The sequence below is a fragment of the Danio aesculapii genome, chromosome 19 (assembly GCF_903798145.1).
Source record: "Danio aesculapii chromosome 19, fDanAes4.1, whole genome shotgun sequence".
NCBI lineage: Eukaryota > Metazoa > Chordata > Actinopteri > Cypriniformes > Danionidae > Danio > Danio aesculapii.
Window position 1 is genome coordinate 10,264,449 of NC_079453.1, and position 14,943 is coordinate 10,279,391.

General features: G+C 34.3%; 1 protein-coding gene across 1 annotated transcript in view; it reads left to right on the plus strand.

Annotated features, from left to right (window-relative positions):
• Positions 1–12,059, plus strand: part of efna3a (ephrin-A3a) — a 183,985-nt gene extending 171,926 nt beyond the window's left edge. Inside the window, exons 4-5 of the mRNA XM_056480178.1 lie at positions 1,603–1,668; positions 11,197–12,059. Coding sequence (XP_056336153.1) covers positions 1,603–1,668; positions 11,197–11,315 — 185 coding nt within the window. The 3' untranslated portion in view covers positions 11,316–12,059. The remainder of the gene's footprint in view (positions 1–1,602; positions 1,669–11,196) is intronic.
• The last annotated feature ends 2,884 nt before the right edge of the window (positions 12,060–14,943 follow it).

The window sequence follows — 14,943 nt, forward strand, 5'->3', positions numbered from 1 at the left end:
TTCAAACCCTTGTGATTGGTTCATGAGATCGGTCAGATTGGCGAGTACCGATCGAGTCATTAAATGTGATTAACGGCCGATACCGGTATTCGTTTGATCGATCACAGCATCCCTAATTTAGAATAGGCATGGGCCAGTATAAGATTCTGATGGTATGATAACCTTGGATAAAAATATCACGATTTCATGTTATCACGGTATTGTGATCACTGCTCTAAAATATATTCTTTTTAAATTTCTGAGTAAAAAACAATCACTTTTTTTCCCCTTTGAAAACAATATATTTTTATTTTTTGAAAGATTTATAATAGTTTGGAGCAGTAAACATGTCAGCCTAAATAATTCAAAAGATTAATTGACTTCTGATGTCTTCATTAGTTTCAAAAACACAGATTTCTTTACAATTTAAAACGACATCTTTGGATAGTTTTCAGCTGGAGATACTGTTGTCATAAAAAACAAACAAAAAAAGGAAATAAAAAATCTTACAGAGACCTTAGGAACGGTATTACAGAAAATTTGGGCGGTTTTAAAACCTTGACTTTTCCAAACCGCGGTATACCTTGAAAACGGTTATCGTCCCATGCCTAATACAGATCATTGAAAGTTTAAAGCAATATGTTAGCTATTTTGTACTATTTGTCTTAAGTAAAATCACTGTCCATTGAGACAATCCCCTTTTCCTTTTCTTCGAAACGTTTAAAAAAAAAAAAACATTCTCTCATCGACTGCGTAATTCATTGTGATTACTTTAATTTTAATTCAGCAAATTGTTTTTTTAAAAGCTATTTAATTAAACTAAAAAGTAACTTGCTTTACATTTTCTAAAAAGTAACTCAAACATTATTACTTATTTTACTTGACCCATTACTTAGAAAAGTAATATTATTACATAACTCAAATGACCTGTAATGCATTACCCCCAACACTGGTCACAGGTTTTCAGCTTTCATCAAAACACATAATGTTTTGGAACCACTTTTGGTCACACTTTATTTTGATGGTCCGTTTGTTGAATTAAGTTACATTGTATCTACTTGCCAACTATTTCTCATTAAATTAAAAATAGACTGTTAGGTTGGGGTTAGTGTAAGCTGACATGTACTTGCTAAGTTTCTTATAGTCAGTTAAATGTCTGTTGAAGGAGCAGTATCAACAGATATCAAACAGTCAGTACTAATACTCAAATGGACCATCAAAATAAAGTGTTACCCCACTTTTGAGAGAGGGAGAGTAAATAGTGAGTAAATGTTCATGGACCTTTAATCCCTTTTCATTGCATGACGCATTGACATTAAAGCACATAACAGTTCTCTTTTTCTTTATCTTGATCATTGTGTAAGCACATGTTTCATGTGGCATAGACCGTCACATGCTTTTTTATTCATTATACTGTAAGTCCTTCACATAAAAATCAGCCTACAGGCTTTCACGTACTAGCTCAAAAGTGATGGAAGGTCTAATTTTTCAAGTGTCATTACAAGCACTTCACACATTGTCTATAAAACTGCATGATATGTTTTTTTATGTATAGCTTCTTTAAATGCCTGAATAGTTTTGCCACTGCATGCACTGAGATCATGTGTTTTTTTTTGTGTTCAGTCTCGAATTCAGATGACGACTCGAGTCCACCTGACTACACTGTCAGACCCAAACTGCATGACATTGGTGAGTGCGTACACACACACACACAAACACGCACATATACACATGTGAAGCCTGAACACAATGCAATTCTTGTTTAGCTGCTCTCAGAAATATGACTGTTTCCTATTATCTGAAATTCCTTCTAAAAGCCCGGATGATTAGACCGGATAACGTCCGGCGATTGACCAATAACAAGCAAATGAAAGCATTTATCGATTTGCTCTCACCCTCAATCAAATAACATTTTTATTCTGAGAAATCTGCCTGTAGAAATGAGAAAGGCATTATGAATGCTTGGAATCTGAAAAGATTTCTGATGTTTGACACCACTTTAGAGACCCAGTAGACTTTTTATTTATTTGTTGTTTGTTTGTCTGTATTTGATATGCTAGTATATGCTATAAAATAGTAATATGCTCAATTTCAGTTTTTAATTATTTTAGGGTGGGTTACTAAAAAATAAATATGAATAATAAAAAATATAATAATTAAAATAATTATAATAAAATAATAATAAAAACACAAGTAAATAGATATTAATAGAATAAAAGCGCACTGTTAAATGATATGACATGGCAACAAATGTTTTTGTGTTACTTTAACTTATTTCAATTAGTTTATCAGGTTTCAACAATGTTTGGTTACACTTTATTTTAATGTACAATTCTTGCTATTAACAAACGATTTTAGCTTAAAAACTACTAATTAGCTGCTTATTAATAATAAATAAATTAATAGTTGGGTTTAGTTGTTGGGTAGGAATAGGGATGTAAAATAAACTCATACAAGTGCTAATGAACAGTTAATATCTTGGTCACATTTTATTTTAATGGAATTTAAGTTAAGTTGACATGTACTTGCAAAGTTTCTTATAGTCAGTTAAATGTGTGTTGAAGGAGCAGTATCAACCGATATTAAGCAGACAGTCTACTAATACTCAATTGGACCATCAAAATAAAGTGTTACCAATATCTTAATAATAGGCAGGTAATAAGCCAGTAGTGGTGTAGATGTTTACTTAAACTAAAGTGTTACCCAAAGTTTAACTTAATATTTGTAGTCAGTTTTATTGATGTAAGTTGCAATAACTAGAATTGTCAAGTTGATTCAACTAAAAAGTGTCGATTTTTTTTTCAATGATAAAATGTTATGTTAAATTTAGTTTGCTTCTTGATATGGTAAAAGTAACAAATCTATTGTGGTATTTCATGTATTTGTAAATAGTATTATAATTTACAGTTTAATTTACAAGTAGCAGTGCGATATTGCATTTAAACAACAGGTTGACAGCATAATCGTCTATATAAAAAAGAAAAACAAACACATCTCAAAAAAAAGTCCCAAAATCCTTTTGGATGAGGAACTACTTTCTTCCGCCATTCATTCACATCTGCAGCTGACGGTCTAAACAGCAGACCGTCCGTTTTTAACTGTTGCTTAAAAAGACGTCACTTCAGAGCTGGTATTTGAATGATTCTCTAGAGTAATGTCTAAAATTATGACAAATGAGGTGATTTTGCTCACATTTTAAGATTATTAGGCTGAACAGCATGAAATGCCATCAGTCTACAGAGATTCCCCAGTATTACTCTGGTGCAATCAGGAGATCACCACAATTAACTCTGAAAAAGCCAAAGCAAACACTACTAGATTACTATGGTATAAATACAGCACAACAAAATACAAAAGAGATAGATCGACTTAGAATATCACTTACCTGTTCAGGAATGATTTGATCAGCTGTATTTTGAAATACTAAAAGAAACTAAGGACTCATTATGCAGCCTCTGTCATCTTGTGGCGCAACCGTCTTTGCTCTGCTCAGTATGGCAGGCTGATGGCGGCGATCTCAGAATATATAAATATTTAAATCAGGCCCTGTCCTTATAAATAAACTGCGTAGTTGCAATCTAAACAACTACATTCTTGCCTAAAAAAGCCTCAAAAGTACATTATTTTGTCCAACAGCTGCAATATTTGACAAATTGTCGTTAGTCTATTGATCTGCTGTCACTCTATGTGAGCGGAGTAATAAACAAGAGGGAAGAGGCTGTATTTGTAGAATATTGCATGGCTATTAGCCAACAGATTTGAGAAGAACCAGTCAGAACTGTTGAATAAATAACTAACTAAATAAATATATATGTGTATATACAGTATATATTGATGTGTATGTGTATATATATATATATATATATATATATATATATATATATATATATATATATATATATATGATTTCAAATAAGGAATCATTGACGTTCCTCAGGGTTTCGTGTTATTTATATGTTTGTTTGTCTATTGCAGTGGTCAGCAATTCACCAACAGCAAAAAAAATAAATGCATTTATTGATTCTCTCACAGTAAAAAGGGTTTTTATTGTGAGAAATCTGTCTTTAACCATGTGAGGCGCATTATAAATACATCTGAAATGTATGTCCAGCAAAATACCCAGAAGCTCAAGTTCACATCAGGATCACAGAAAGCATCATGGGGACACACTGCAGGATGCAAAGCTTGGCTCAATGCCCCTGTGCCCTTGCTAAAACACATAATGCAACAAATAGCTGGCACTTTACACCGCCGCAGGCATCTAAAAGCACTCTAGCAGTAGGACATCTGTGTGTGTGCGTGCATCCGTGTGTGTGTGTGATTGCACCATTAAACTGATTCTTATATTCATTTATGACACACATACAGAACACCGCATGAACCAAATGTTCCCCTCTGTTTTCATCCAGATCCTTCTACTTCTAAAGCTGTCAACATCTCGTTAGCGTTTCCAAACCATATCTTATAAAAACACATTGCTGACAGGTCAACCACCTTATTATGAGAGAAGAAGAAAAAAAATACAAACCCTGTGTGCAGCAGTCTTGGGAAATAAGGCTAAGTTTTACTTTGTTTCTGTCAACGGCTCCATAATGTCATCATTTGTGCTGACGCTGCATTCAGACATTCATTCTGCTTCGGTCTCAGCAGCGAACGTGTTCCAGTCAGGGATTATTCTCCTCACTGAAACAGATATGATGAGATATAGTTACAGATGTCCAAAAAATAGCAAGGCATAGTCACTTTTCTGAAAAGATTTCCAAAGTTTAATGCAGCTTTAGAGATCTTGAGATTTAATATACTGGGTGTTCACTGTGAAAGGAGAATGATAATTACAGTGAGGAAAAGTTTAAAGGCCCAGTTTTGGGCCTTTTTTTTTTTTTTTTTTTAGTTTTAAGCTTCTAAAGCTTAAATACAGTTGAAGTCAGAATTATTAGCCCCCCTTTGAATTTTTATACTTTTTTAAATATTTTCCTAATTATGTTTAACAGAACAAGAAAATTTTCACAGTATGTCTGATAATATTTTTTCTTCTGGAGAAAGTCTTATTTGCTTTATTTCGGCTAGATTAAAAGCAGTTTTATTTTTTTTTTTTTTTCAGTTTTAAAAACCTAATTAACCTAGTTAAGCCTTTAAATGTCACGTTAAGCTGAAAAAAATCTAGTCAAATATTGTTTACTGTCATCATGGCAAAGATAAAATAAATCAGTTATTAGAAATGAGTTATTAAAACTATTATGTTTAGAAGTGTGTTGAAAAAATCTTCTCTCCGTTAAACAGAAATTGGGGGAAAAATAAACGGGGGTAATAATTCAGAGGGGCTATTAATTCTGACTTCAACTGTATACCATATAATGTTTGCAGATATTTAAGAAACATGCTAAGTGAACATTCTTGTTTATCTGGAAAACAATGCTAAAGTCAGATATTCTGCTTTGAAAATGTCTAAACGTCTGTCTTTTTTTTTGGTCATTTAATCCACCTAATGCCAGTTTAGCCAATTATATTTCAGCACTTCGTTGAGAAAACCTTGTTGAAAAAACACATATTTCATTCATTCAGTCAGGAAGGCTCTCAAAGTGTGCGTCCTTGACTGAAATGCAACCTCTGGTGGACAGTAGCAGACTCCGAAATGAGAATTCAGAGTTCCATATGAGGTGGTGATTAATTAGCAAATAATATAAATATTACGAACGTAAACATTAGGCGAGCAGGTTATATTGTAAACCCGTGTCCTAACAACACACTTCATGAAGACATACGCAGTGATAAGCAATTTAGCTGTTTGGACCAAACAAAGCATGACAGAAATTTAAATACAGCCATTCAGAAGCACAGAATACTGCACTTACTGCACTCAAATGAAATGGTAAGGTTTACAATGGAATTAATACATATTAAACCTCCTTAACATTATTAAACGTAGATGTTGAATCACTGAGATGTGTTGACTTCCACTGAATCACAGTTCTAAATTTTATTTTCAAGATCTGAGGTGAACCATCTGCTGCTGCTTTCAGTAGTTTGGCAATAAATCTCACGTAAAATGGCATTCAAACTCACATTATTAGGATTTAACACTGAATAAAGCACTTGATGTGTACCTGAGGTGATCATTGTAAGTTTTCTGTTGTTCAGCTGCAAGAAATAGAAGCCTTTTCTAAAATAAACATTTCAGGTGTTGGTTAGGAAAAAAACTCCTTTTAATATGGAAAATATTTCTTATATCGCGTGCCTTTGCTTATATTTAGAACACAGTTTAAATCAGTCTTAAATCAGCATTTAGGCTCAACAGTCAGGCACACTGCTATTGGTGTCGTCAGTCTGGCAACCTGCCCTTGTGTGTGTTTTAAACCAAGTGTGCAATACTTAGTTCAACCATTGTTGAACAAACTTTCACACAGCACTTTTAAAGTAAATGAAAAATATTGGCAACCCTATATAATTACTACACACTATGAGTCATTTATTTAGCATTAGCAAATAGGTAGTTCATTATCTGCTAAGCATTAACTCTACATTAATAGACGTTAATGAGCAGTTTAGAAATACAGCTACAAATGCTCTATTCTTGTCTTATAAGCACATGTATAATGTGTTTTCATACTTTGTTAATGATTTTTTTAATTACTGAATTAAGTATTGCATTATTTACACACCAGTTATTTAAGAATAGCTGGTGTTTTTTTAAGCTCATTAAGAATGATATGATATTATACATATTACTGTATATGTTTGTTTGTTTATAATATATTTTATAATATTTTATATTTATAATATATACAGTGCTCAGCATAATTGAGTACACCCCATTTTGAATATAGGCAATGTATTTTGTTGTATTTAAATATATTCAGAACATTTCTACATTTCTCTCTTCTACTCTTACACACTAAAAAATAGCAGTACAGTGTTGGATCGTCAAATGATGTCTGGGTCCTAAAGCAAAACAGCGAGGATGTATTGAAAGGCCAAATTTAGTTTGACAGCAATATTTTTTCAGGCCCAACAAAAGTGGACAATACAGGAGCACATCCTACTTTGTCACATACAGAACAACAGAAGCAGATTTTTAACTATAACAGATTCCAGACATTTTCCTGATGTGTTGACATCTGTGTATCTACAGAGCCATGTCTCTATTCATTCACATCTGCCATCACAGCAGCATATTTAACCTATAGCAGTCTGAGTGTCCTTTATCAACATACAGCATGCTTCCACTGATAAGAAATGGCAGATATTCTTTGTTTATTTCTGTCAGACCTCTTTCTCACCGTCTTCCCTCTACAATCATATCTCCTGCTTTAATAGATAAGATTTCTCTCTCGCTATCTCTCATTTTCTCTGCAGCCTTTTCTCTCTCTTTCTAAGTGATTATTTTCATCATCAGTAACCCTTGTACAATGTTATATTGGGCTTTGGGGCCAGTAATAATACCGAAAATGAATGGACGAGTTTTATCTTCCTTATATTTGGTGAAGGCTGTGGGGAAGCTGTTGTATTAGCCGTAGGTAATGATATTACTCAAAGAGAAATCGTTATTTCCCCTGCTCCCATATGCCATTCACTGATACCGAGTAGGTGAGAATTTACCATCTATGTCAATTTCTAACTTTCAGCGTCTAACTTTTTTCCCCTTTGGGTAATAATATTAAACAAATCGTTTCTGACGCCTGTCAGTTAGGCGATGACTTCGAAGACAATTTACCATCTGTGAAACTATATAGTATCTAGAGCAACATGTGCTGTAAAGTGAGTTTTCAAGAACCGCTTAGCTCACAATCTTGATCTTGCACTGTAAAAAAATCCTGGTTCCCTTAAATTTTTAAGCTGAATGAAATCAACCTTATGAGTCCATTGAACTTATATCTTTTTAAACTCACTTAAAACCGGTTGGGTAACTTATAAAATTAAATTTGAACATGATTAACTTAATTTAATAAGTTACAATGGACTAAAAACAAATGCTGTCATGACTGATTGATCATATAATTTTTTACAGTGTGGATTTTATGTCATCACAAGACATAATGTTCACGTTAAACCATATAATGTTCTCAGGTATATACTGTAAAAATGATTGCGCCAATTAGTTATCACAACTCAATAATTTAAGTTTACTCATCTGGATTGAATGTGTTGACAAATTTTATATATCAAAGTTTTACTTGGCTGAACTTACTAGACTAAACGTAAAACTTGAATTATGCAGTCCTATCAACATCTTAAACAATTCTTAATTACAAAAACGTATCTATTAGTGATGGGAAGTTTGGATCAGGGGGATGCAGTGGCACAGTAGGTAGTGCTGTCGCCTCACTGCAAGAAGGTCGCTGGTTCGAGCCTCGGCTGGGTCAGTTGGCGTTTCTGTGTGGAGTTTGTATGTTCTCCCTGCGTTTGTGTGGGTTTCCTCCGGGTGCTCTGTTTTCCCCCCACAGTCCAAAGACAATTGAATTGGGTGAATTGGGTAGGCTAAATGCTCTAAATTGTCCGTAGTGTATGAGTGTGAGTGAGTGTGTATGGATGTTTCCCAGAGATGGGTTGCGGCTGGAACGAAAACATGTGCTGGATAAGTTGGCAGTTCATTCTGCTGTGGCAACCTCGGATTAATAAAGGGACTAAGCCGAAAAGAAAATGAATCAATGAATGAATGAATGAATGAATGAAGTTCAGATCATTTTACTGACTCAGACCTTTTATTCTTGTGCATTGAGATGAACGAATCTTTTTTCAAGTCATTTAATTCAATTTGGCAAAATAACATTAAATTATTAGAGTTGCTTTCAAACTCATGTACAACTACACTAAATGTTGATCACACTACAAACAAGTCATAACTAAAATGCTATAAAAAAGAGAAAATAATCATTCATTGTTTCTTTTGTCTATGATTGTCAGCTCACCTCTTCTGACAGGTCTTCTGATTTGAGTGGTTTGTTCATCTCACAGCTGTGACAGTCCCATATAAGCATATCCAGTGCACACAGTCTGAGCTGAAAGGAGCCATGATTAGTTCACCTTTCGAGTCTTCTGTTTTTCGAGTCGTTCGTTCATCACGTGACAGCGTGTAAAGAGAGATGACTCAATCCCGAAGACTCGAGAAATTAATGGATCAAATCTTTTTCCGGCTCTATATGCATATGATTGGCCGCTGTTTCTCACGTGATGAACGTACGACTCAAACCGAGGACTCGAGAGGTGAACGAATCAAATCTTTTTCTGACTCTGATTGCATGTGATTGACTACTGTCTTTCACGTGATGAATGAATGACTCAAACCCGAAAGAAGACTCGAAAAAGGAACTAATCTTCTACTCCACCTGTGCGAATGAACGAATCACTCCCTGAGAGGACTCATCGTTCTCGAGTCAAAATGAACGAATCATTCAAGAATGACCCATCACTACTATCTATTTAAATTAACTCAGCGAAGACCATGTCCATTTCAATTGTCAAATCCTGTCAACTTCAACCTGAGTTAAAACAACTTTACTAAGTGAAGTAAACTTAAATGTTAAGGCAGCACAAACACTTACTTTAAGCTGAAATAACAACTTTTCTTTATGGTGACAATTCATTTGAAAAGCTTTTGACCAACTGGTTTTCATATTGAAGTCTGAATGTTGTACTGTATTCATATCCTTAAAATTTGTTATGCACAGAAACCTTGCACACTGAGTCAGACGCATATTAATTCATCGCCTTACAAAATAAATCGCAAAAGAATTCAGACTCAATTCAAGCAGCGATGCTTTTGCTTCTTCTGTCTTTAAAAAGAAAAGGAAAGTGGAAACATTGTGTTCATCCAGTATATTGCATACAAAGAAAGGAGAGTTCATCTCATTATCAAAGAACTGCACAGGATTATCCAAAGAGGAGTGAATGTTATTGACACAATGTGAGGTCAAATGTATTTTTTAACATGCGAAAATTTTGGATGATGATTTCAAACTCAATGTGCATTGAACTTAATATTGTCTTTCCAGTACTTGCCAGTGTTTTTTGATTTATTGCGAGAGAAAAAAACTGTCAATGTTGAAAAAAATCAGCATTTTTTGATGAAAGTACATATCAGGAGCCTTTATTTGATAACTTTTGTAACATAAGAAATGTCTCTACAATAAGGATTCATTTCTTGCAAAAAAGTATACATTAAAAAATGATTGATTATGTGGTGGCTACATACTGTAGTATGACAGGATACAAAAAAATCTATATGAAAGTATATAGATGCATTATACAAAATTGATGCTGCCTTAATTTTTTTAATTGAATCAATCAAACTGCCCAATCCCAATTCTATTTTTGACAGCTGTAGTTATTTCAGTTATGTTATTCTTTGGTATTTATCTTCAGGAATACACTGAAGATATCACGTTATCATAACGATATAAAGTGGCAATAAGCTCATAACTGGACTGTGAGTTCACACAGTGGCCATATTCAGCTATTTAAACACACAAAAACAACATTGACATTATAGCAGACACTGTAAAAAGGTCATTCCCAGCCACTAGACTTTTCTGACTGGGTATTCCAGTGTCAGAATGTTGCGGGACTGCTATGCAGGAGTTATTATTAGGGATTATAGTTAGCGAATTTAGCGTTCTTTATTTTAGCATTTTTTTTTTTTAAATGAGAGTAAAACACGAACACTGTTATGAATGGATTAAAACATGTGCTTGTTTGTTGTAAAAATTCATAATAATGACAAAAAAATACTAATTTATGTATCTCCTATACTTCCGTGTGCAGCCATGCTGCCTGTGTAGCAGGTGTATTCGGAGAAATTTTCTTACCCCTTGGTTTCGAGTGTGGTCCTGAAAAATCTTAGTTTCAAGGGGTATCTAGCCCCTTCCCCTTAGCCCTAGCACTTTCAAGCTAAAGAGAATTGAGACACACCTACTCCTTCACGTGAGGTAAGGGGAAGGTCTAAGGGGTAAAATCGGGATTGGGCCAAAAAATATCAAGTTAAACTTAGAATAACTTAAAAAAATTGAGTTGAAACATGATTACCTTATTAAAATAAGATAGAGCAACATAAAAATATTTGTTGTCTTGACGTTTTGTCATAAATTTCTTTACAGTCTGAACACTAACTCTTCTTTCTTTCTTTCTTTCTTTCTTTCTTTCTTTCTTTCTTTCTTTCTTTCTTTCTTTCTTTCTTTCTTTCTTTCTTTCTTTCTTTCTTTATCTCTTCCTCTTGTCTCTCAGATGAGTTTAACCCTGAGATCCCCAAGCTGGAGAAGAGTGTAAGCGGCAGCAGTCCGTCCGGAGACCGACTGTTAATCACTGTGGCGACGCTCCTTCTCGCTGCTCTCCTCGTGTCCTAGCAACCATCTCTCTGTCCTCTCTGAGCAAACCCGAGCGCTCCGAAAAACAAAACAAAACATCGCCTTTCCTTCAACCTGTGCGGAGGGATTACCCAATCAGAACCCATTCACCCCTAGTCGAGCCCTGAACACGGGAGCTAAACGTAGATCTACCGCACCCAAATAGTGGCCTTTGTCTCCACAATTTTGGACCTTAGGAATAAGGTGCGTCGATTTCAGAATTTGCCTTTGTGGTGGAATGTCCACTCTTCTCAAACATACTCGAACATTTCAACGGAGGAAAACCAATGCGGTTAGACAGTGAGGTCTCTCTACCTCGAGCTGCACCGTTCTCATCTCTAATGAACCAGACTGAGGCATTTTGAGATTGACGTGCGCTCCAATGGAGATGACGAACATCACAGTGGTCCGTCGGATTTCAGCTGAGAGACTCAAGGAGCGCTGGAGACCTTTGATCCTGTCTTAACTTTCTGTCACAATCCATACCTTTGTGACTGCAATATGTGTCGGTAATTGATAGCGCTGCAGCGGAGATCAATAAAACTCATTCGCCAGTCACTAAGTTCAGGTGTCAGGCTTATGAATCGATCGCAGAAAGGCTCGGCAGCAGTTTCTGCTTGTTGCCAGGCTGGAGTGGAGAAAAAACACATCTACACTGTAAAAAAAAATCCATAATTTTAAATAATGGCCGCTAAATTACAGCGATTTACTGTAGAATAACGGCCATTAAATTACAGAAATTTATTGTACTGTAGAATAACGGCCATTAAATTACAGAAATTTACGTCAAATAACGGCCATTAAACTACAGAAATTTACTGTAGAATAACGACGTTAAATTACAGAAATTTACTGTAGAATAACAGATGTTAAACTACAGAAATTTACTGTAGAATAACGACGTTAAATTACAGAAATTTACTGTAGAATAACGGACGTTAAACTACAGAAATTTACTGTAGAATAACGACGTTAAATTACGGAAATTTACTGTAGAATAACAGATGTTAAACTACAGAAATTTACTGTAGAATAACAACGTTAAATTACAGAAATTTACTGTAGAATAACGGACGTTAAACTACAGAAATTTACTGTAGAATAACGACGTTAAATTACGGAAATTTGCCGTAGAATAACGGACATTAAATTACAGAAATTTACTGTAGAATAATGGATGTTAAATTACAGAAATTTACTGTAGAATAACAACGTTAAATTACAGAAATTTGCCGTAGAATAACGGGCATTAAATTACAGAAATTTACTGTAGAATAACGGCTGTTAAATTACAGTTATTTACCATAGAATAACAGACATTAAATTACAGAAATTTGTGGAATAACTGCCGTTATGTTACAGAAATTTACTGTAGAATAATGGACGTTAAATTACAAAAAATTTACGTAGAATAATGGACGTTAAACTACAGAAATTTACTGTAGAATAACCGACGATAAATTACAGAAATTTACTGTAGAATAACGGACGTTAAACTACAGAAATTTACTGTAGAATAACGACGTTAAATTACAGAAATTTGCCGTAGAATAACGGACATTAAATTACAGAAATTTACTGTAGAATAATGGACGTTAATGTACAGAAATTTGCCGTAGAATAACGGGCATTAAATTAAAGAAATTTACCGCAGAATAACAGACGTTAAATTACAGTATTTTACCATAGAATAACGGACGTTAAATTACAGAAATTTGTGGAATAACTGCCGTTATGTTACAGAAATTTACTGTAGAATAATGGACGTTAAATTACAAAAAATTTACGTAGAATAATGGATGTTAAACTACAGAAATTTACTGTAGAATAACCGACGATAAATTACAGAAATTTACTGTAGAATAACGGACGTTAAACTACAGAAATTTACTGTAGAATAACGACGTTAAATTACAGAAATTTGCCGTAGAATAACGGACATTAAATTACAGAAATTTACTGTAGAATAATGGACGTTAATGTACAGAAATTTGCCGTAGAATAACGGGCATTAAATTAAAGAAATTTACCGCAGAATAACAGACGTTAAATTACAGTATTTTACCATAGAATAACGGACGTTAAATTACAGAAATTTGTGGAATAACGGCCGTTATATTACAAAAATCTACTGTAGAATAATGGACGTTATATTACAGAAATTTACCGTAGAATAACAGATGATAAATTACAGAAATTTACCATAGAATAATGAACGATAATTTACAGAAATTTACTGTAAAATAATGGACAATAAATTACAGAAATTTAGTTATTAAAATTTCTGGTAAATTTCTGCAATTTAACGTCTGTTATTGTAAGAAAATTTCTGTAATTGAACACCCCGTTATTTAACTTTTTTTTCCAGCACCCCAGCTGTCGAAAAATAAGTAAAATAACAGCCTTTAAATTACAGAAATTTACCGTAGAATAACAAACTTTAAATTACAGAAATTTACCATAGAATAACGGATGTTAAATTACAGAAATTTACTGTAGAATAATGAACATTAAATTACATAAATTTACTTAAATTTCTGCTATTTAACGTCTGTTATTTTACGGTAAATTTCTGTAATTTAACGGCCGTTATTTTACTTTTTTTTTCCCGGCACCCCAGCTGCCGAAAAAAAAATGTAGAATTACGGATCTTTTTTACAGTGTAGTTTTCTTTGTTCTTTTGCTGAACATAGAAACTAGAGGCACGTTATTGGTCAGCGACCATCCCTTTTGTACATTGTGTGACCTGAGATGTTTGGTCATCATAGCAGCGCACGACTGAACGAGCAGTAGATGGATAGATACTTTAATTTCTTATAGTATGTACTGTACCGTGTCATCTCGAAGAGGCGCTGGATTGGCCAGTGCCACCGATTAGCATTTTTTGTAAGAGCGCTCGACTTGTAAACTGCAGTTCGCTGTTTTATATCGAAGACTTTGCGATGCAGACTTAGTTTTTACCGTACGATACATATTTAACTGCTCTTTGAGTATGTTACTTTATATACTTAATTTATTGAGTTATTTATTGATCATTTGATCCTTTTTTGAAACTTTGTGAGTTTTGTCTGCTTTCTTGAGGGATCTTCCCTTGTCTTTGCTAATGCCAAATTATAATTTTGTTTCTGTTCGTTTCATGTTCTTTGTTTATGTGCCAGCAAATTGAATCACATTTCATAGTTACAAACATCTCATTCATTGCTCTCGGTTGAATAGGTCTCATTATTATAGGACAGTGTGAGACAGTTGTAGTCTGTATTGGTGGGCGGGGCTGGGAGGGATTCATGGGGGAGGGGCTTTTGAGTGGGCGTGGCTTCAGTGCAGTAAGGGAATGAGTTTTAATGAATAAAGCATTCCTCCGATCGCCGCAGACAATGTCAAGAGTGAATGTCAATGTAAACGTGTCTGCGTATGTGTCTTATGAGTGTGCACTTTACTGGGGATGGAACAGGAGTGTGCGCGTTTTCATATGCATTTAGATACACATTTGTAGGTTTTAAATACTCAAAGCTTGTGTGAAAGTTTCGGCTGGTGAGAACAAGGCGGGTGAGAACGAAGGCATTTATCATTGTTGTTGGAAACAACAGTACCAATCGTGTTTACCTTAGAACGATTACAAAACATGTAA